A 20957-nucleotide genomic window follows, 5' to 3' on the forward strand; every position below is an offset into this window, starting at 1 on the left:
CTACACCACCACTAGTGCATGTTGGTTGGTCCTGGCTGCCTTTTGCAAGATGACATGATTTACAAGTTTCACTAACAAAATCAACCGCTACTTGCATTCCAATAGTTAGCCGACAGTCTGGAGGATCCCTGCCAGGCTCTTGACTCATTCATATGCAGTTTGCAAGCAACAATCATTTGTGAAACACGATGCCGCTCTTGTTTAAGATCTATGCGTATAGGTAGTGCTCGCAAATTGCTTTTGTAAAACAGGCCTTTGAGCGTTAGATTTATGCTTCAATTCCAAATCCGGAGTTATCACGAAGTTATGTGTGAATTCACCATCCCAAGTAATCATGACTTCAGGTTTAAAGTGCATCTTAAATTATGCATCCGGTCTATTAACGCTCCCACTGTATATGAGAGCAGTTATCTTTTGGTCTTATGTAATTTCTCTGTACTGTAGGAGAGAATAACTGAAAATAAGTTGACTTCCTTTCATGCTCTTAGATCTAAAATAAATAGGACCGCACGGTGATGATGCAATGTTTCATTGTGAATGTAATGTAGCCATTACCAAACTGTTAAATATGTAATAAAACCACATCAGTCTCCTGAACTGTCTTTATAAAGTCTTTATGGTATCATGTTACATAAAACAGCAACTGTTTATGTTTCCCACAAGGAGACTGATAGAAGATGATAATGGAAAGAATAAAAGGAATCCAATAACTTGAGTTTATTACTCAGTACTTTTTTATTACATCATCAGCCAGACATATTAGATTCCTTATGAGGCGGCAATAGTTCAGGGATATATTATGTCTCAGAGTTTTACTAATAATAAATAAAGTACTCGAGTTGTTGAGCTGCATGGCAGAAAGTGAACCATCAACATTTTAGTGATTCATTTATTGTTCAAGTAATTCTTTAAGCGTATAGTTAGTAAATTCAATATCTTTGAGTTTTTGACTGTTGGTTGGACAAAAGACATCTGGAGACATTGTTATTGGCTCTCAGAGTAAATACATTATTTATATAAAGTAGAACATTATCAGTTGCTCAGCTAAACAATATCTTAATTGTCCTTGCTTCACAGACACACACACACACACACACACACACACACACACACACACACACACACACACACACACACACACACACACGTGGCTCTAATGTAATGTGGTATGTGTGTATATTGGTATAAAACCTTATTATTCTTACTATTTTTTTTTTACTGTATGTCCCTTTTTAGGCAGACTAGTCAGTCAAAGCAGTGAGTACATCGCCATCTAAAGGTCAGGATGTGTAAACACAGGACTTCCTGTAATTTGTGTTAAAATCCCGTTTACAGGGCTGCAACGTCTTGGGTCCGTGGGCCTGAGTTGCACGTCATTCCCGAAGTATCTCGCCCTTTATTTCCTGTCTCATCTTTCCTGTCAATTCCCAAATCAAGGCATGACGAAGATGTGTTTGCAATGCATTGGGTCAGTGCAGCAGCAGGTTGTTGAGCATGGGAACATTTTACGATGACTTCTTCTGTGATACATTTTCATATAGTGACACTGACAGAGAGGCAGTTACTGAGTCAATCTTCATCTTTGTAATTAAATATGTTTTGGCTTTTCACCATATCAGAAAATTGGATAATAATTCATAACAAACAACCCTGCTTGAATAATTTTTCTCACAATGAAGCTGATCTTCCAGTTTTCTTTTTAATCCAAGCTGAAGTCAGTCTTCAGTTTGTCTCGTCTAGTCATCGTCTGTGTGAGTCATCCCGTGTGTCTGTGTGAAGACATGAAGCAGACAACCACTAATGATGAAAATATGCTGTAAAAAGGTCAGAGGCCCTTTAGTGGCCGGCAATGAGCTGACAGTAACACCTGGTAAAATACATGAAAGTGGTATTTAGGTGCGTCACAAACGTAACTTGGACTTTGTGCATCATAATATGTCAAGCTTTTAGATGCTGTTTTTGCTGTGTGTTCTCCATCTTTGCTGTTCCTAAGCTTTGTGTTTACCTAGTTTGCTCATAGAAGGTTTATTCATTATTTTGTGGCTGCAGTTTGGATTTAGTTTCATATTGAGAATAATAATAAAATATTATGGTTGTGTTAATTCAGAAGGGAATTTAGAGAGAAGCATGAGCACTCTATACATTTTGGATCAGTCATTTAAAAATAATAATTGCAGTGGGACATTTCTTGCAATTGTATTTCTGATATTAAAGAAAGATTAAACTCATTATAACGTTGTGACACAAATCTGAACTCTTATTTTTTGTCCTGTGTGAGAAAGGAAAACTGTAATGTATAAAGTAAAGTAAGCGTTAAAAAGAGATTATGTTTTTTAATGTCACAGGTATTTTGTAAAAAGTACTACTGGTTGTGATTTAGACACATTGGTGTTGAATGAAATCACTGAATTACGCTCCCAAAAGATGACTTGTGTGTCATGCTGCCATCTAGTGAGGCATGTACACAATTGCAGATACATATACAACATAACAACATAATATATAGCTGGTCTATGTAATAGTTTCAAGGATGCAGCTTGTTATTGACTGGTTCCTTGTGTGTATTGGTAGAGGAAGTATTCAGATAATTTAATTCAAATACTCCATTTACACAAGTAAATGTAAAAATTATACTTCAGCAAAAGTGTTACAATCAGAATTAAGTAATTATATAGAAAGTCAAAGTACTGAAAGCAGAACAATGTCTTCTGTGAGTTTTCTACTGTTATATACTGTAGTGATTCAATTGTTGATGTAAAAACAGTCTTTTAAACTTAACAACAGAACATGCACGCCTGCAATGGTTTGACCTCAAAGTACAGAGAAACACTGTCCATCTGATGAACAATCCTCTGAACTTAACACTGATGTTACACTATTTTAAAGTTAACAATATACGTGATTTTATGCCGATATGAATACCATAACCGTTTTTTGTTTTGTAGGGAAAATGATGTATTCTTATACAGAAGTTTTAAAGTTTAAAACCTTCTGACATATTCACCTCAACGTTTATTTGATTATTCTATTAATGCTACATTGTTCCTTACTGCAATCAGCATCATTTCTCACCATTTCTTGTCCATTCAGACACTTTCCTTTTTTCTTTGCTTTCACATTCAATGGCCAGTAATTACATTTTTTATTTTTTTTTTGTGCTCTGAATCAGTGTGTCGATGACCTCATACTCTCTGATGCTGCTTGGCTCACTTTGGCATAAAAGTCAAAGTTGTCCAGAAACTACTCCTGCCCAAAGGACATTGCCGTTGCTGATCATAATTCATCCAAGAGGTGACCTTGGTTGTGTTCACTATTGCAGATAATGGGTCTCTAAGTGCTCTTACAGGACAGGATTTTGAGACAGGCTTGCCTTCAAGACTTTCCTCAGACTGTTGCATGATCCACAGAAATAAGACACCCATTTTACAGCTGATGTGTCTGGGGCACTTCCTGTGGTGATGCAAGACATGCCTGTGTGTTTAGGAGCAGGAGCATCTTGTGTAATGCTGATACATCAAGTTAATACCGTCCATAATATTCTGACATCACGTCTCTGACAATTGGTGATTATCATAAACTAACATTTTAATAATATTGCCTGGTAAAAAAGTATGGCAATAAAATACAAAGGCACATAAATTCAAGGCAGTGAGGTAGCTGGGGTAATAGATTTGCAGACACGGTGACTTTGTCCTGGTTTCAAGGTTCTAACCGGAGTTATGATGTTTTAGATGGATGTTGTAAACCGAGGATACCGGTCTAGAGGTTCGTCGTTCCTTTCCACTTCTTGGTCTTTCCAGTTTGCTCAACAGCTCTCTCTGATATGCATTTGGCATGACTTTGACTATTGCCCTATTGAAAGTAAAGGACGTATATGTTAGGTTTGCCTGACCAGTCAAAAAGCCACACAGTGCTAAACAAATCCAATTTTGTACTGCACGGGGAGTTTACTGAGGAGTCTGACAACATGAGAGCCACATCTTAACTCCGACCCATTAGGAGCCTTCAGGGACAGAAACATTCCCACCAGAGCTTGGACAGAAGGGGAAAAATCTTTAAAGGCTTCTACATCACCCACGCAAATAATGGAGGAGTTCACTATTTCTTGAATTTCATTATGAACTCGGAGCCTTGGCTGACCATATTTCTCTTGAAGTGCTCGGAGAGCAGTGTGCTGTGGCCCCATCACGCATGCTGGCTCCAGCCAATTTGTTTGCTCCTGGGTAAAGATGTTCGAGGATGACCTGGCATTTATACTGCTCGGTAAGATGGAGATGATTGTGAAGAAGGTTCAGAGCCATTTTGAGGAGGGCTCAATCCTTTTCTCAGACATTTTTAATAAACACCGGAAGGGAAGGTCTTGGTATCCCCTCAGCAGAGGCCACGGACAGATTTATGACATTGGGAGTATGAGAATGTGGCATCTGGGATGACATGGCTTGCATTTGAGGTAGACTACCATGCAGTGAAAGTAAGCTAACTCGGACCAGATATGGATGCTATATAATTAGGACCTTGGAAGGGGTACATGGTGATTAAAAAGGGAAGAAGGTATTACCTTGGCAGATGCATGGTGACTGGAAGAGCAGACACATGTTAAGTAGACACCAGTGCAGATTCAGCTGTATCTATAGAGGGCAAAGAGTGAGCCTGGACAGGCGCTAAGCTTTAAGATATCAGTTGAGGCATAAGAAGAGTCTGGGAGGCCCGAGGTAGCTCTGCAGGAAAGCTAAATTGAGGAAGCGGGGAAGTTAAAAGCCGATTGAGAGAGAGAGAGAGAGAGAGAGAGAGAGAGAGAGAGAGAGAGAGAGAGAGAGAGAGAGAGTCAGCAATACAGGTTCAGAGGAGCTGGAGTTAATATCCTGGAAGAAGGCAGATCATAAAAGGAAAACGTCGCTCTGCTTTCATGATGAGATATGGGAGTAGGAGCATAGACCCCATCATGGTGTTCATCTTCTGAGAGATCCCGTCTGATAAAACTGGAAAAAGGATGGTCTGACTCGAGCTCTGGTTCTTTAATACTTATGTGTCGGTTCATGTCGGCCTGTCTGCCAATTCTCTCTCCCTCCCGTTGTGTGCATCTTCTTTGCCTCTGCTGAGCATCTATGTCTTTCTCATCAATACATTTAAATTGGTCGTCTAGCTCCTAATCCATGTCTTCGTCTTCTGAACTCCTACCGCTCATCTCCACTTTCCTTTTCCTTGAGAATGCTGGCTTGGTAATCACTCAAATTAGAAGCATGGCTGCTCTTGCGAAGAGTCCTTTTGCTGTAAGAACTACATGTCAGCCATTGGAGCAACGTCTTATGTTGTGGCATAGGAATCCCATAGTAGTGAGGGGCACCTATCTTGTTTCGGTTTTGCTCTTGGATCATTGCTAACCGGCTTTGTGAGGGGGTAAGCTAATTCTTTACGTGATACTGATGGCAAAGGGATTTAGTTCTCTCTGGAAGAGGAAGGTTATAATGGTTCAGGTGAAAAGCTAGACTATATTTGATGAGCAGGTGTAGGAACTCTCTAGGAAGGTAACACAATCCCAGAAAGTTAAAGCTCACTAATTAAAGGCCAAAGCAGCCTAACTTCAGGATGAAGACCACCTAGAACTGAATGGCTTACCTTGCCCACATAGACAATGCCCAGATAGTCCGAGTACATAAAAAAAAAGGAAGAAATCAATTGATATACTCCACCATTAAAACATGTCATACAACCTCATAATACAGCAGGTCATAAAAAACAACCCTATGAAAATACATTTGAAAGGATAACATTTGAATAATACTAATGTATAACATCTATCAAATGTATCGTGTGTCATGATGTTACTAAATTATTTTAAAAAAATGTCATCGTATGGAATGTCATAGAATGCCTTCAAAAATGGCAGCGTATATTAAGTCATAAAAACATTGTAAAAAAAGTCCCAAAAATGTCATATGTCATAAAAGATTTAAAATGTTCATGATATGGAATGTCATGCATATCTCATATAAATATCATAGGAAAATATGCCATGAAAATGTTAATTCGTAATATAAATAAAAATTATGTCATAAAAAGTGTCACGTGTATTGTCACAAAAACATTGAAAAAGATTGTACAGCATGTAAAAAAAAAGATGAAAAGTAATTAAAGAAGTAATAGTACATTATGGTGAAAAAACAACACAGAGATACAAATATATATCTATCCATTCACGTGTTTTGAGGCTGGTGACAGGATTTGGAAGAAAGACGACACTCGATTGTTGTGGTACATTTTTATTCTCATCTGACACTTCATAGCTGTTAAAACAAATAACCTGACAGAATACTAAAACACAGCAAACAGACAAAAAAGTTCAGTTCAAAAGGAATAAAAAGATAAGAAACTACACAAACAGCAATGCCAAGACTTTTAAAAAAGTAACCCCCACAATGCCTTTTGAAGCCGAGTCCATCGTATAATGACAACAAGTAAAAGCTTTCTGTAGTTGAAGCATGGCGGTGATCAGTGATAAAGCCCTACTGTGTCATCCAAGATCCAAGTTAGGAACACAACAACAGAGCAGACGCTCATTATTTTCAGCATTAATAGCGAGAGGAAAAATTATCTTAAGGGTTTGTAATTTTCTTTTTTTATGAAGCAGCATAAGGAGTACTACTACTTTGTCGTTCCCACAAAGGATGGAAAAGTGGCCGTTTGGGCAAACCTCAGTTTCAAAATTTGACGAAATACAGGAATGCAACAAAGTACAGACAAAACAATTTCACTTGGTGCTTCATAATCCCAAAACAAAAAGTTTAATCCGCCCTTAGCAAAATAATAAAGACGAAAAACACAGATTGTTTATTTCATACAAATAACAATTGCAAACTTGACAAGTAGTCACAAACTATTCCAAACACCAGGCGTCTATCAACTTCAACAAACAATGTGCAACAAGATATAATTAACACATTAATGCAGGAGTAAGGCCATGAACCAGAACAAATCACTTTAATCAATATTCAATCGATTAGTTAGTTTCAAGGTCAAAATGCATCAATTCTGCCGTCCTGTGACAATCTTTGAGATTATCATGATTGAGCTGAGTATTAATTGCCTATTGTTAAGCTTTCAATTTCTTAATTGACCTGGGAAATATTTTGACAGAACAATCCCAACTCAAGGTACTAAATGCCTTTTTAAGCCAAGAACAGTCAAACTTATTCCTGTGTACTCTGCATTACTTGTATCCTGTACAATTGTAAATGTAAAATACAGAAATGACTTTCAAGTTGCCACCTTATGAAGTGACATATCTTCATAGACAGTTTAACTCAGTCCACCAAATGGTACAACTGAAGACAAATAGTTAAGATTAAAAATATAGATTAAAAACTGACTGGATTTACCAAAATATTTTGTGTAATTGCATAATTTACCCTTGTTCTTTCCGTTTGTAGCCAAAACTAATCAGTTTTAATGTTGCTTCTTCAGTTTTAGTTTGAATTGAAAATCCTCCTTCCCCCTTGACCGTGTGCGTTTACTTTATTGTTGAAGGGGAAGTTGCTTGATACGACAGTGGCGCTCAACCTTTTTGGCATTCAAAACCTAAAAACTCACACTGATGTTCATGATGAATACAGACGATATCATTTTCTCACAGTGGAGGCAGCTTAACAGCTGCAGCTTTTATGAAGGCAGGAAATACTCTATATTTTTCTAACAAATCCAATGGAAAGACCAAAATCAACAAAGCATCCATACTACTGAGATGTATTGTGAATGCAGCAAAGGCCGATGGATAGACCTCCATAAAACGCATCAGTGAGCTACACTGGAGGACATGTTCCTTCATCGCAGTAAACCAGGGCACATTAGTTTATATCCCGTATAAATTGTCCTGCTGATCTCTGTGTATTCATCCGCAGCTTAAAATAGTCCAAAACAACTGCACCGTTGACTCCTGTTTGAGTAACTTTTGCTTGAAACTGCAATGCCTAGTTTTGGAGGGAATTACAAACCTTTTTTTTTTTTTTTTTTGAAGAAACATTTTTTGCGATGCCTTTTTCAAATTAATAACACATTGGTTTGGGTCTGAGTGCCAGAGAGATGGTGAGAAGGTCCCAACATTTTTGAGAGACAGGCTGACAAACTCTTTTGATGTTTTAATGTGATTTATTAACAATAAGAAACAAAAAAGAGAATAAAGCTGGCCTTATTCTTTAATAAAAATATAAAACCTTCACTTGTAAGTAATTGTGTGGTCAGTTGGGGGGGTTTTACTACTGCTTTGTACTGCTTTGTACTGCTTTGTACTGCTTTGTACTGCTTTGTCTCACCTCAGTATGAAAACCTCAGTCATGAGGTCAGCCTCATTCGCTGAAGTCCATCTCCAGTCTGAAATTTAAACATGAAGCAACTAAAAAGCACAGTTTGGTTTGAGTCTTTGACACCATGAATGGATACAAATGTCACGAAAAAAACAACTCACGTTTCACATTTCAGCGATATGATATTAGCAGCATTGTATGTACCGGACTTTTCAAATGCTGCTGTAAAGAAAGCCGAAAGTTTCATCGCTTTTTTTCCCTCCCCCTCTTTGAAATCCTTTAGACAAACAACACGTAACACAAACGAGTCGAATCAAATTCAAGTAAACACCGTCAACACTTTTCTTAATCTGTCTTCAAACACTTTTTAATTCCACAAAATATCCTCTTCACTATTCCACTGGTAATCCACTTTAAATGCAGTGTGAATATGTTGCACGTGGAACAGCATGTGCTGATGTACGGATATGCTGATTGCGCAATGTCGTCAAATTGTTTCCCGCAGTACTCGCTGTAAAAACATCTGTGCTGCTGTTAGAAATGCAGCGGCTCCGTCCGTAACGACAGTGGAGACACGGCATGACAAGTGTATGGTTCTGCGTTCACATATCTACAATCTTCTACCTCAGTAACGGCTCCGCATCGTCGGTCTTCTCTAAAACTGGAACAGAGTGCTCCTCCTGTTGACCCTGTGAGACAGGACACGGCGCGTCCATAACGGTAGTCGACCCTGTTTCGCCGCCTCCTCCCTTTTCTTACATCCGGCATCCAGTGAGTCACAGCGCGGAGACTTTAATGATGTTGGTGCCAGCTGAGCTCGTTGTGGTCTGGATGCTCGGAGTGGCCGGGTGATCCAAGGCGAGGGGCGGCCTCCTCTGAGGGGGCCTGCGGAGGCTATCGGCATCAGGTGTCAAAGCGGGGGGGCTCGGCAGGCTGATGATCGCTGTGGTGATCCGGCTGCCTCTGCTGTTGAGCCAGCCGCTTTCATCGGCTTTGCGGTTGAGGTTCGAACGACTGGAGAAAGATGAAAAATAGACGCATGTACAATTTTATGATGTTCATCCATGCAGAGGTTATGCGTAGTGCATGGAGTCATGTTTGAGAGGACACTGCCCACAAGATGAAGCACACAACATGACTTTTAGAAGCCTACTAAAAACATAATATTTTGACTAGTGTTTGATTAAACACATGCTCTATGACCTGCTTTTAAAAAAATCTTTTTATCTTTTTTTCTGTTGAAATGTTTGGCCCTGTAATTGTCGATCTGGTTTTAACACTATTTTTTATTTAGTTATTTTTCCTGACCCGTTCAGCACTTTGTGACCCTTGTCTGTACAAAAATGCTCTACAAATAAACATTATTATTGTTAACAAAACAGGCAGACTTGTCCATGAACACATCACATTTGAGCCATTTACAATAATAATAATAATAATAACAAAAGATATTGCACACATTTCGACTATTGCTGCACGATATGTAGCTCACACAAACGCTGGGAGATATATGTTATTAAAGTAAATGACTTAGCATGAAATATGTCATCTTCTACTGTTTGTTGTAGTTTTAATTCCCTTGTCTTCATATAAAAATATAGCAAAAAATATATATGATAAAAAAATCAAATAAAAGGATGAGTTCTTAGTAAGTAAATAGTTGTAATTTATGAATGTTCAGGCATTATATCATTGGATAGTATTATTATATAAATATATTAGTATATATATATCTAATTTAATGTGAAAATGTTATGGGTATCATACACTTAAAATGGTAATTTCATCCATATCATTGCAAAAGAAAGATTCTTCCTCCACCTCCCCAGTTATATTAAGCTCCTCTAGTTGTATTTAGCTCACCCTTTAAGTGGAAATATTGTGGGCATCTTAATTGTAAACTATTTTACCTTCATAATGATGGCAGACGACAGCAAAGTCTGACGCGGCGGCGTGTTTCTCCATTTACCTGGCGGTGTGCGACGGTCGATCGCCACACTGTATGTGGATGGCGCTGAGCTCCTGCAGGGGCGTTGGGGTGGGATGGCTCGAGGGCTGAGGAGTGTTTCTCTTCCCCCTGCGACCACAGCAGGTGCCCGCAGAGCTGTCGTGGCTGGATATAGAGGGGCTACGTGACGGGTAGGTCTGTAGCGTCGTCTCTAAACAGTTCTGCGCGTACATCTGCTCGTCCACAAACACATGAGCCTGCAGAGAAGAAACAGAACGGTGCTTTCAATACACACGGAGGTGTCGGTGCAGGGAAAACAGTATGTGGAGTAAATAAAAAACAGACTAGGGAATCATTTGAGAAATAAATACACAGGAGATGATTAATACTGATACTAATAAACTAATGTTAAATTCACACACTTAGTATATTATTAGAGGGTCCAAAATTTGTTTTTTTGATACCAAAATCTTTTGCAAAACATATAATTTTACTCTCTCCAACATCTACACTACTGACACTACATCCAAATCCTGTGCACATTTACAGTAACATTTTAAATACAATTATTTGTACAGTGTGGTATTAGTACTTTTAATTCAAGTAAAAGACCAGAGTACTTCCTTGGAAGTTCTATAACAAACATATTTTTCTCCGATTCCATGTTTATGTTGCCTCTAACCCTGAAGTAATGTACATGTGCACAGATTTTGTATATTTTTCACCGGTGTATACATATTATCATCATGATTCAATACTTCAGACACCTCATTAAGGGAGGTGGTAGGATTCTGGAGTCAAAGACGGAGGAGGCCTCCAGTGTACCTACAGTGGTTTTCTCCAGACAGTTCAGTAGGTGGTGGTGTTGGCTCTCTAACAGAGAGGTGGACTTAGTCAGCTTCTGCTCATCCTCTTCTGTGTCCTTCGTAAGAGAGAAAGACACACACATACACAACTGATGAATGTTGACAAATTACATTTTTTGGTGTACTCATTAAAGCCTCTCACTCTGTGCACAGAATTGACTTCGTCATCAGTAATAAAAAGTCGGCCGTGGCTCTTCTGTTCTGCTTTGATCCTTCAACCATTATTCTGAATCTTGTGTGCCATTAATACTGTAATGGCCTCTTGTTCGGTGTCTTGTATAAGTAGGGTGCAAATGAACTCCCCCTTTCATTCTATTGAACTATTACAAGTCTAAAACTGTGTTGTTGCCAGCTCTCTTACTTAATCATCTAAATAGGTATCGCTGAGCTTCATGTGATACTCCGAGCAGCGGAACAGTTATTGATGTGTTTTTCCACTTTGTGAAGCTTCATACAAGAGTTGAGAAAAACAGTTTTTTTTGGTAGTCCCCCAAACGAGACTTGGTTTCAAAGCTCCAGCTACAATATAACTTTGTCTCAAAGTAATCACAATTGCCAAAAAATTGGAAAAACTGAAAACAAATTAATTTCCTCCCTACAGCGCACATTGTTACTCAAAGGATTTGGGTGGGTGGCGATCCAGTCCGAGGACTCTCGTGCACGCGAACAATACAGTGACGTGGGCACGACAAAACTACGCTTCATGTTGTCTCAATGTTAACTATTCGTGGCAGAGGCCCTCGCAAAGACACTGCGACCTGTGTCAAGGTTTAAGGTTATTTTCTTGGAACAAAATATGCTGGAATGTGACCATGCTTTTTTTTTTTTTTTTCATCATGTAAGTAATGAGAGAAAATGTGTTCAACTACTCTTTAAGTTCTCCTAATGTTGTGAATATAAGCAGGTGATATGGGTGAAATTTAATATGGTACATTTTTGAAAATTCTAGTTTATATTAGTCATAATGACCAGATGGGAATGCTTCTTCTTAACTCAGCCAGGAAATTGACAAATTAAGGTAAGTCATCATATAGCCTGCAGGACTGTATATCATGCATTCCCATCCCACAGACTGTGGGGATTTCACTCACAAATCAGCTATATTTCTATTTTAAATGGCTTGTATTGACTTAGAGGAGGAGCGCTTTTGTCATTGTGATTCATTGTGCTGCTTTTTTTTTTTTTACCAGCTTTGAGATGATTTCCTACCGTCCATCTAGTTCATACTTTCTAAAAATACATTTAATGGGCAAATCTTCGACTGAATGTCTGACTGTGATATGTAGCATGCGTATCTGATGCTTGGATCAGTGTTATTCTCTTGTTGTAAATGTGCAATGTCAAATTCCTTATTACCATGAGACAGTCCTGCATATTGATTTGCAGCACGATCTACAATGACACACAATAGGAACCAATTCAAGAGCAAAGTAAGTGAGTTTACAGCAACCAGTTAAGGATGGATGATATGTAGCAGTGGGGGAAAAAATCGATACAGCATAGTATCGCGATATTTTGCATGGCGATATTGTATCGACACACGGAAGCCAAGTATCGATCTTTTAATGAATCAATTATAAAACTTTTGGTCCTCGAATAATAAAATCAATTGCTTCTTCGGCTTTTTCATTTTGCTGCAACATATTGACAAAGTTTTCCTTTGGAGACAATTTGCGGTGGAAAAAAGAAAATAAATAACAATATTTATTAAAACGCAGTATCGTGATAGTATCGAATCGGGACTCAAGTATCGTGATAAAATTTTAAATGGTATGACCTCTGGTGTTTCCCACCCCTAGTGATATGACGATGTACTGTAAGCTGTTGATGATACAAGTTTGCTTACATGCCATACTGTGATACTGTAGGCATCGCTGCATGTTTGCATGTGCAAACAGAATAAATGTATTACTGTTGTTATCGTGAATCAATTATTGGGAGCCTGGTGTCGCCTCCAGAAGAATTCAGTTCGACAACTTCTCTTCTTCTCGTAATTTATTTTCTCGATCACAGGTAAAGTAACAAGCTCTGCAGTTGCAAAGGCAGGGAGTCGTTCAGTCAACGCAGGCTGACCGTCTAAAACAACACCCCGAACAGCCGGAAGTCCGGCTCTTTAATACGCGGTTTTCCGTCATCAACATATCATAAGCAAAGTAACATTTAATTGGCTCTAAACTGTCAAGAGGCGGAGAATCCTGTGTCCTCATCTCTTCTCACAGAAAGCGACGAGCAACGTCCAGTCTGCTTCTCTAGTGTCAACATCCTGATAAACAGGTGTGTGTGTGTGTTGAGGAGTGCAGGCGTGTGACTAAAGTTTCCTTGAGAACCAAACATTTCTCGACACAACTACAGCTGCGTAGCTGTGTTGTACTGACCTTGCTAACGTGATGTGAACTTCACTAGACATGAATATGAAAAGCATCTACAGAAATTTTAAATTTATATTATCACTGTCTTGTATTCCTCCACCAATCAGTAACGTTGCTGATTACATGTCTATTCAAAAAGTCATCACTTCATCATCTTACCCCATTAGACATTTAAAATGTGTAAAGTTGTCATCATACTCGTTTGAATTATTGTGCAACTATGTGTTCAGTAAATCCTTCAAGTAGTTGTTTGTGCCAAATGTAAAGAAATTCCCTTAAGGCGTTCCTGAGATATCACGTTCAAGATAATGGTGCATTCACAGACTGTTGGCATACAAATCTGCCATGCGGACAGTGATTGGGTCACCGGGGCTTATCGGAAATAATTCTGCCCACTAAAGTGTAAATTAAAAAGCACCTGAAGGCATAAAGCCGTATGCTCTTTCTTTGCAAGGTTATAATAAAACCTGACAGGATTATCAATAAATCATCCTCTATGATAATGAGCCTGTGATTTGCGTAACAAATAAATGGCTGTCAGAAAATTAAAAAGCCTTTGGGCGACACTGAAGAAGACCAGCAGAGCAGAACTTCTAATCTAACTATATAGGTTGTGAGAGAACCAGCCATTCTGTCATATAGCCCCACTCCCTCCCATCCAGACCCACGCAGAGCTCCTGACTGACTGACAGCAGTGACACCACCGTAATTTGATGCGGCAGGACTCTGGCAGCCTCATCACACACACGCAGAGGGATGTGGGTCGCTCAGCACTCACAGATGGCATTTATATGATAATTCTAACCACTTCCAGACACCCATGAGCTTTCACACTGGACTCGATTAGATCCAAATGCATTTTAGTAACCATCTGCAAGTAGGGGAGTGTGTCAGTGAAAGCACAAAATGATGGACTGAATGGATGGGATATAGGCAATTTGCTCATACATTACCAAACACATTTTTCCGTGGTGGTGACGAGTTTTTAATAAAACGGGTTGGGTAAAAGTGCAGGAGAACACGGTGGTGGATGCTTACTTGAAAAAGTAGACAGTTGGTTGATGTCTGCGAGGGGAGAGAAAGAGAAGCACATGTAAATTAAATGAATAGTTGTTTGCTTTCTTGTAGAAAGTTAGATGAGAAGATCGATACCTCGTGTCTGTGTGTGAAGTTCAGTATGGAGCTCGATTCAGATGATAATTGGTTTGGCTTGTCCAGAGTTAAAAAAAATACCAATAAGTGAATCCAGGCTAGCTGTTTCTCCATGTTTCCTGTCTGTGAACTCATTTAAGCTTATTGCCTATAGCTTTGGTCATGTACTAAGGCTGAGTGATTTGGAAAAAAAGTATCTAATTGCGATTATTTTAACTGGTTTTGCAATTGCAATATGATTTAGCAAATTGGAGGGAATGGTGTTTTTTTTTTCTCCATTTATATCAAAATGACGAGGATCTGCACCAAACACATATTTGTTTCTGTCTGTACCCAAAGAGCCAGATATTTCCCTGAGGAGAAGGTAGACTAGAAACAGAAACATTGTGTTTGCCCAGTGGTCGGAAACACAAATGCTAACTTCATCACCGGATGTGTTTACAACTTGTTTCAGCCGCCCCCGAGTCGCCCCAAAATACTGCAGGCTCCAGGTGTGATGATAAAAAAAGACAAAATATAACATTGCAGTTGTCTATATTGTAATCATAGAGGAAAGATTAAAAAAAAAAAAAAAACATTTGTAAATTTTGTGGTAGCAGGAGTTAGGGAGAGTTTAAATTCTCCGCTGCCTCACTGCTGCAGTTTGAAATTTGCAGCAGCATCTTTTTTGTTGTTGTTACGCAGTAACCATCTAATTATCACCAAGAGTGAAACAATAACCATGAAAAGTAAAACAACCTCTGTTGTCTGACTTTGCCAGTTTTACAGGCGTGTATAAAATAAAGTCTGGGACTGAAAAACAACCAAGAAAATACTTTATGTGATTACATTGAACGCCCGCATCGGAGATCATTGACATAACTCCTCTGCCATCACCCAATGCCCCTTATAACAACCACAATGTAATGACTCCAACTTCCATTGTTCTTTTATAGCCTCTAAATGACTTCCAAATTGTCCTTTTCTTAATTACAGCAGCAATTGTTTGTCACTTTGTGTGTGTGTGTGTGTGTGTGTGTGTGTGTGTGTGTGTGTGTGTGTGTGTGTGTGTGTGTGTGCGTGCGTGCGTGTGTGTGTGTGTATGGACACTGCAGATGTGAATTTGATGCTTCTAAGATATTGAGTTGCAGTGAAGTGAAATAATTAGCAGAATGGTGTTTGACAAGGAACACTATGTTCAATCTCTCACACTAAATTATAATCTGCTGACATGTCACGTCATTTTTTTAAAAATTTTAAATGACTTCGCAGTAATCGCCACGCCCACTTTGCCACTAATGGTTCGGAGAGTTCAGGTCAGAGGTCGTTCTCACCGTCAGCTCCAGGAGTTCGTTGAGCAGTCCGTTGCGTTTGTTGTGGAGGAAGTTGTTGGTGGTGCCGCACTTCGATATTCTTATCCTGGCCAGTCTGGCTTTCTGGGCGTGGGAAGAAGAAGAAGAGGTCACAGCATCAGACAGGGTGGGCGGGAGGTCCCAGAAGATGACTAATGCACGAATAAATGTTGAAAAAACTGCCAACTCATCATCCAAGCGCTGCATTCATTGAGAACAGTATGAGGTAGGAGAACAGAACTCAATAGATGCTATTCCTCAACACACACTACATGGTCAAAAGTATGGAGACGGGATTCAGTGGCAACCTTTTTAATTATCGGTTAACTTGGGCAACTGTGGCTCAGTGGTTAGCATGCCCGTCTTTCAATCAGAGGATCGGTGGTTCAAGCTCTGGCTCCGCTAGTCTTTGTTGCTGAAACCTTGAGCAAGACACTTAACCCTGAATTGCTCCCCGTTGCTGTTTCTACGGCATATAGAGCAAAAAATTTAAGTCTCTTTGCTTAAAAAGCATCAGCTAAATGTAATGTAATCTTATTCTAAGTGATTTTTCAAGCAAAAAACATGCATTTATAAAACCATATTACCGGTTTTGATTTTAGAGTGTTGGGACGCGACATTTGATGGATACACATTTTTTCTTTTAGGACATTTAAGAAAATATCCCATTGATAAATTGTCAAAAAGATGAACTAATCGTGAATTTAGTTACAGCCCTAATGAGGACAGGGCAGTGAACAAAAGTAGATTTTTCAATAAAAACTCACTGGAGGGGGGCCGGGGGGGGGGAGAAGCAGATGAATCTCACATAATGATTAAATATACTTTTTTGGGACTGTTAAAAAAAAAAAAAAGTATTGAACGATGCGGTGTTATTCTAAATTACCATTAATCTTTATCCTTTAGAGGAAGGCCAACAGCCACTTTGTGGAAGCTAATGGGGATCCAAATGAAGAATGCCTTTTTGAAGCTGCAATTTTTAATGATTCAACATAAACCACAAAGCATAGAAACCCCCCCGCAGAACAAAGAAAAGCCCACCTACTGATGTAGTCTGTCTGCAACTGAGTTACAACAAATGGACCATTTCCAACATTAGTGATGATTCCGGCCGTAAGAGGCTGATGGATTTTACAACAACGCACATGTTTACTGAACACAAAAATTTGAAATTTAAAAGCTTATTTCCTAGCTCCTCTGTGTCGACAATGAGGCGTAGCAGAAAAGATAAATGTGATAACCCCTGCAACAGATAAATGCGATTACTTAACAGAGCGAGGGTGCGAGAGAGAGAGAGCCAGACGGGAAATGAGAGAGAAATCGGATTAGCAATTTTTTGAAATGAAGAGGATATTAGGGTGACTGTATACAATATACAGCTGCCTCAAGTGCTCCTGGACACGTCGGGTGAGAGATTTCTTTAACCTTGTCCTGTTGCTCTCTCTCTCCCAGATAAACGCATTATAGAAACAGGAGACAGGAGGAGCAATATCTGCTTCCAAGATCTGGATCAGAAGTAATGGAATTACTTCAGAAATTGTCCGTCAGACTCTAGATACCTGTGAAGGTGTGAGGAATACTGGAGATTCGGATGTAATGATAATGATTGTGTGTCTACGTGCTCAGTATGTGAAATGCACAGAAAGAGAGAGAGACGCTAACTTCTTTCTAGCTTCAGCGAAAGTGTGAACGAATTTGAAAGGAAAGCGCTGTCGTTGACTGCGTGCGTTTTTCATTGATCAAAAGCTCTACTTGACAGAAGAAAAGAAGAAAAAAAATATGAAAGAATAACTAACTCTGATCCTATTGATGTGGTGATGAGTATTTCATCTCCTCTGATGGTCCATTGAGCTCGAACGGTTATCTAAGGAATCTTTACTCCGAGATGATGAAATTCTGAGTCCAGAGGTCTGAGCAAGTGACGTTTAAGTCTAATACCAAACCAAGTCAAGGTCCATGTCATCATCAAGTCGCATGTTAAGAATTAAAGGATATGTCTGGTGTTGAAGATTTTTATTTTCCGTCGAAAATGTTACAATGAGTTAGTTTGTCCTTCTCAATGCTTTAAGACTTGTCTCGCCTTGCTGTAGCTTTCACAACTAAACCCATGTGTTCCAACTGAAGAGATCCAGTAATGTTAAAAAAAAATCAGTGAGACAGAGTCAAAAACGTCCCAACTTTTAGTCCCTAATGTGGGTTTAGCACCAAAGATCCTGAATCATACAATTCTAATTTTGCACGATCGTCTTTAAGATTGAACCTTCTTACCCGGTAAATTTGTTCATCTATCGAATAATATTCTGTTATGAATGTGTAGTCACTCCACCCAACCATGATGAAATAAAATATAATACAAATAGCTGGGAAGATATGTACAGTGTATTCATTTAGGAAATGTAAACAGTAGAAAAGTGCAAAAATGCAAAGTATGTATGTGTAGTGTATATGAAGTGTAAGTACACAAAAACATGTACAGTGATTAATTAGTCTACAAAGGATCTGGCAAGAGATGATTTATTGTATAGTCTTATTGCCGTGGGCAGGAATGTTTTCCTATATCTGTCCTTGTGACATTTGAGCGTGATGAATCCTTTGGAGAAAGTGCTTCTCTATCCCTGCAGGAGGTGGTGGAGAGGGAGGTCCACGTTTTCCAATATGGACAATAGTTTCTTCAGCGTCCTCCTCTTCACCACCTGTTCCAGATGCTCCTGCTTGCAGCCGATAACGAAGCCGGCCTTTTTAACCAGTTTCGTCAAGTCTGTTGGTGTCACCGGCTCCAATGCTGCTCCCCCAGCAGACAATGCCGAAATACAAGACACTGGCCACAACCGAATGGTAGAACATCTCCAGCATCTTGCGGCGCACGTTGAAGGATCGAAGCTTCCGCAAGAAAAAGAGTCGACTCATGCCCTTCTTGTAGGCAGCGTTGGTGTTGGCCTTCCAGTTCGGTCAGCTGTTGATGGAGACACCCAGGCACTTGTACTCCTCCACCATGTCCTCGTCCTCTCCCAGAACATTCAGAGGTCTCGGAGCCGTCGTCTTCGTCCTGAAGTCGACCACCATCTCTCTGGTATTGGCCACGTTCAGAAGCAGGTGATTCTCACCGGCTCACTCCACAAAGTCACTCACCACTGCTCCCATCCATCCCTAATATATCCAACCACTGTAGAGTCATCTACTTTTGCAGATGGCATGACCCCGTGTTGCAAGTCATTGGTGCACAGTGTGAACAGGAAGGGAGACAGAACAGTTCCCTGTCGGGCTCCAACATCACTGACCACCGTTCCAGACAGCACACGGCCCATTCGGACAAAAAGTGGTCTGCCTTTTAGGTAGTCTGTGATCCAGGAGATGGTGGACAAGTCTACCCCCACCCGCAGCTTCTCACTCAGTAGCAGTGGTTGGATGGTGTTAAATTCACTGGAGAAGTCAAAGAAAGTGACTCATGGCAAAATTGCAGAGGGTCCAGCAATGATTTCACCTGGTGGACCAAGACCAGCCACTCTGGCGCCTTCATCACATGATGTGAGGGCAACCGGTCGGTAGACGTTGAGGACCGTGGGGCTGATGCCATCAGATCTTTCAGCGTTGCCTTTGTGCCTTTTTAAATGAGGGTAGCTGAGCACTGTATTTTTTTGCGATCGTTTACTACCTGTGGAATTATACACATTGATGCCTGAGTGAGTATTCACGGCAGCGGAAAGGTTTCTGTGGGTTTGACTAAAATAAACTAAAGTGCCTATGATCATAGTAATGAAGGAACATTTCCGACATGTATTCCATTGATTCCTTTCTGGGCAACAATTGAGGGTGATGAGAGAGAGTTTTTCATGGCTCGAGAACGAACTTCTTTGAGGTAAATTTCCGTCTTTTCAGAGACAGGCCTAATGGAGCTCCTCGACACCGATCAGAGCCCGGTGATGATGGATTCTTGTGATTTGACCTTTTCTTTTTTTTTTTTTTTAAATCATCCGTGTTCTTGGTTGACAGAGAAAATCAAGCCTACTTGCTCCAACATTACCACTCAGTCAGACAGCCAAACTACAGCAGTCCAGGGAGAAAGGTATGAAATGTTCAGGTTGTAGACAAGTGAGCCTTGAAACTGCCCTTTTCCTTTTTTTCTCTCCTTTACCCCAATCAGCCTCTCTCCAAGCAACTTTCCTCCTTCCCTCTCTCTGAGCATCTCCTTTGTGTTCTCTTTCTGCTTTTTACTTCATGTCCGACCTCCTCCCTTTCCTCATTTTCTCCTGTCATCCTGTTTTGCCCTCATGTCTCCGGTCTTTTTTATTTTCTTCGACATCCTGCCATCTTTCCGTGCAGCTCCACTTGACTTGGCTCGCCCATTACCGGTGTGACCTCAGCCCATTTACTGCCTTGACGTTCATGACACTCTGATGGCGACTGCGCCGCTCCGTGATATAAAAAAAGAAACCCGTCTTTTTCTTCTGGAGAAGTTTTTCTTTTTGAAAACCTCAGGGAATTAGGTGCATTAGTAGCAGGGGTTGTATCACAGGCTAGTTATGCCATCTGTGGGTGACTGAACATGAAGAGGAGACACTGCACTCTACACACTGAGGCGCACACGCACACTACACTCTACAGTAGTTAGTACGGAACGACTATCATTAAATCCAATTAAGATTCTTTACTTTCTATTTTCTGACTGTGAAGCTACAATGGGTACATGAGAAGACCTTTTTGTCAAGTAAAATCCCCAGATGACTACATAATTGTAATGGGAGCCTGGAGCAGCCTGTTGTTAGAGAAGAATGAAGACGAATGAGACCGAGAGAGAAAGGTAAGGCCAGGAGAGATGAGGTAATAGAGGGAGGGAGAGCGAATGAACACGCTTAAAATATATATATACTTTTCCTCCTCCTCTCTGTTCTCAAACTATCAGGGAAAACACGTGGCACATGTGGCTATAAAAGCGGTTTTCTGTGAATTGGTAAATAAAATTGTTCACAGGTGCGCAGTAAATGTGTTGGTGACAT

The 20957-nt window shown here is 39.9% G+C and overlaps 1 protein-coding gene across 2 annotated transcripts in view; it reads right to left on the reverse strand.

Annotated features, from left to right (window-relative positions):
- Positions 1-6279: 6279 nt before the first annotated feature.
- The window catches only part of LOC137796819 (A-type voltage-gated potassium channel KCND3-like), a 75538-nt gene continuing 60860 nt past the window's right edge, over positions 6280-20957 (reverse strand). For both annotated transcript variants that reach the window (XM_068594976.1, XM_068594975.1), the window contains exons 4-8: positions 15946-16047; positions 14519-14545; positions 11075-11167; positions 10267-10502; positions 6280-9311 (exon numbers count right to left, since the gene is read on the reverse strand). In XM_068594976.1, coding sequence (XP_068451077.1) covers positions 9074-9311; positions 10267-10502; positions 11075-11167; positions 14519-14545; positions 15946-16047 — 696 coding nt within the window. In that variant the 3' untranslated portion in view covers positions 6280-9073. The remainder of the gene's footprint in view (positions 9312-10266; positions 10503-11074; positions 11168-14518; positions 14546-15945; positions 16048-20957) is intronic.

The sequence above is a fragment of the Clinocottus analis genome, unplaced genomic scaffold (genome assembly GCF_023055335.1).
Source record: "Clinocottus analis isolate CAN_PGR_092001 unplaced genomic scaffold, fCliAna1.0.p SCAF_3, whole genome shotgun sequence".
NCBI classification, from domain to species: domain Eukaryota; kingdom Metazoa; phylum Chordata; class Actinopteri; order Perciformes; family Cottidae; genus Clinocottus; species Clinocottus analis.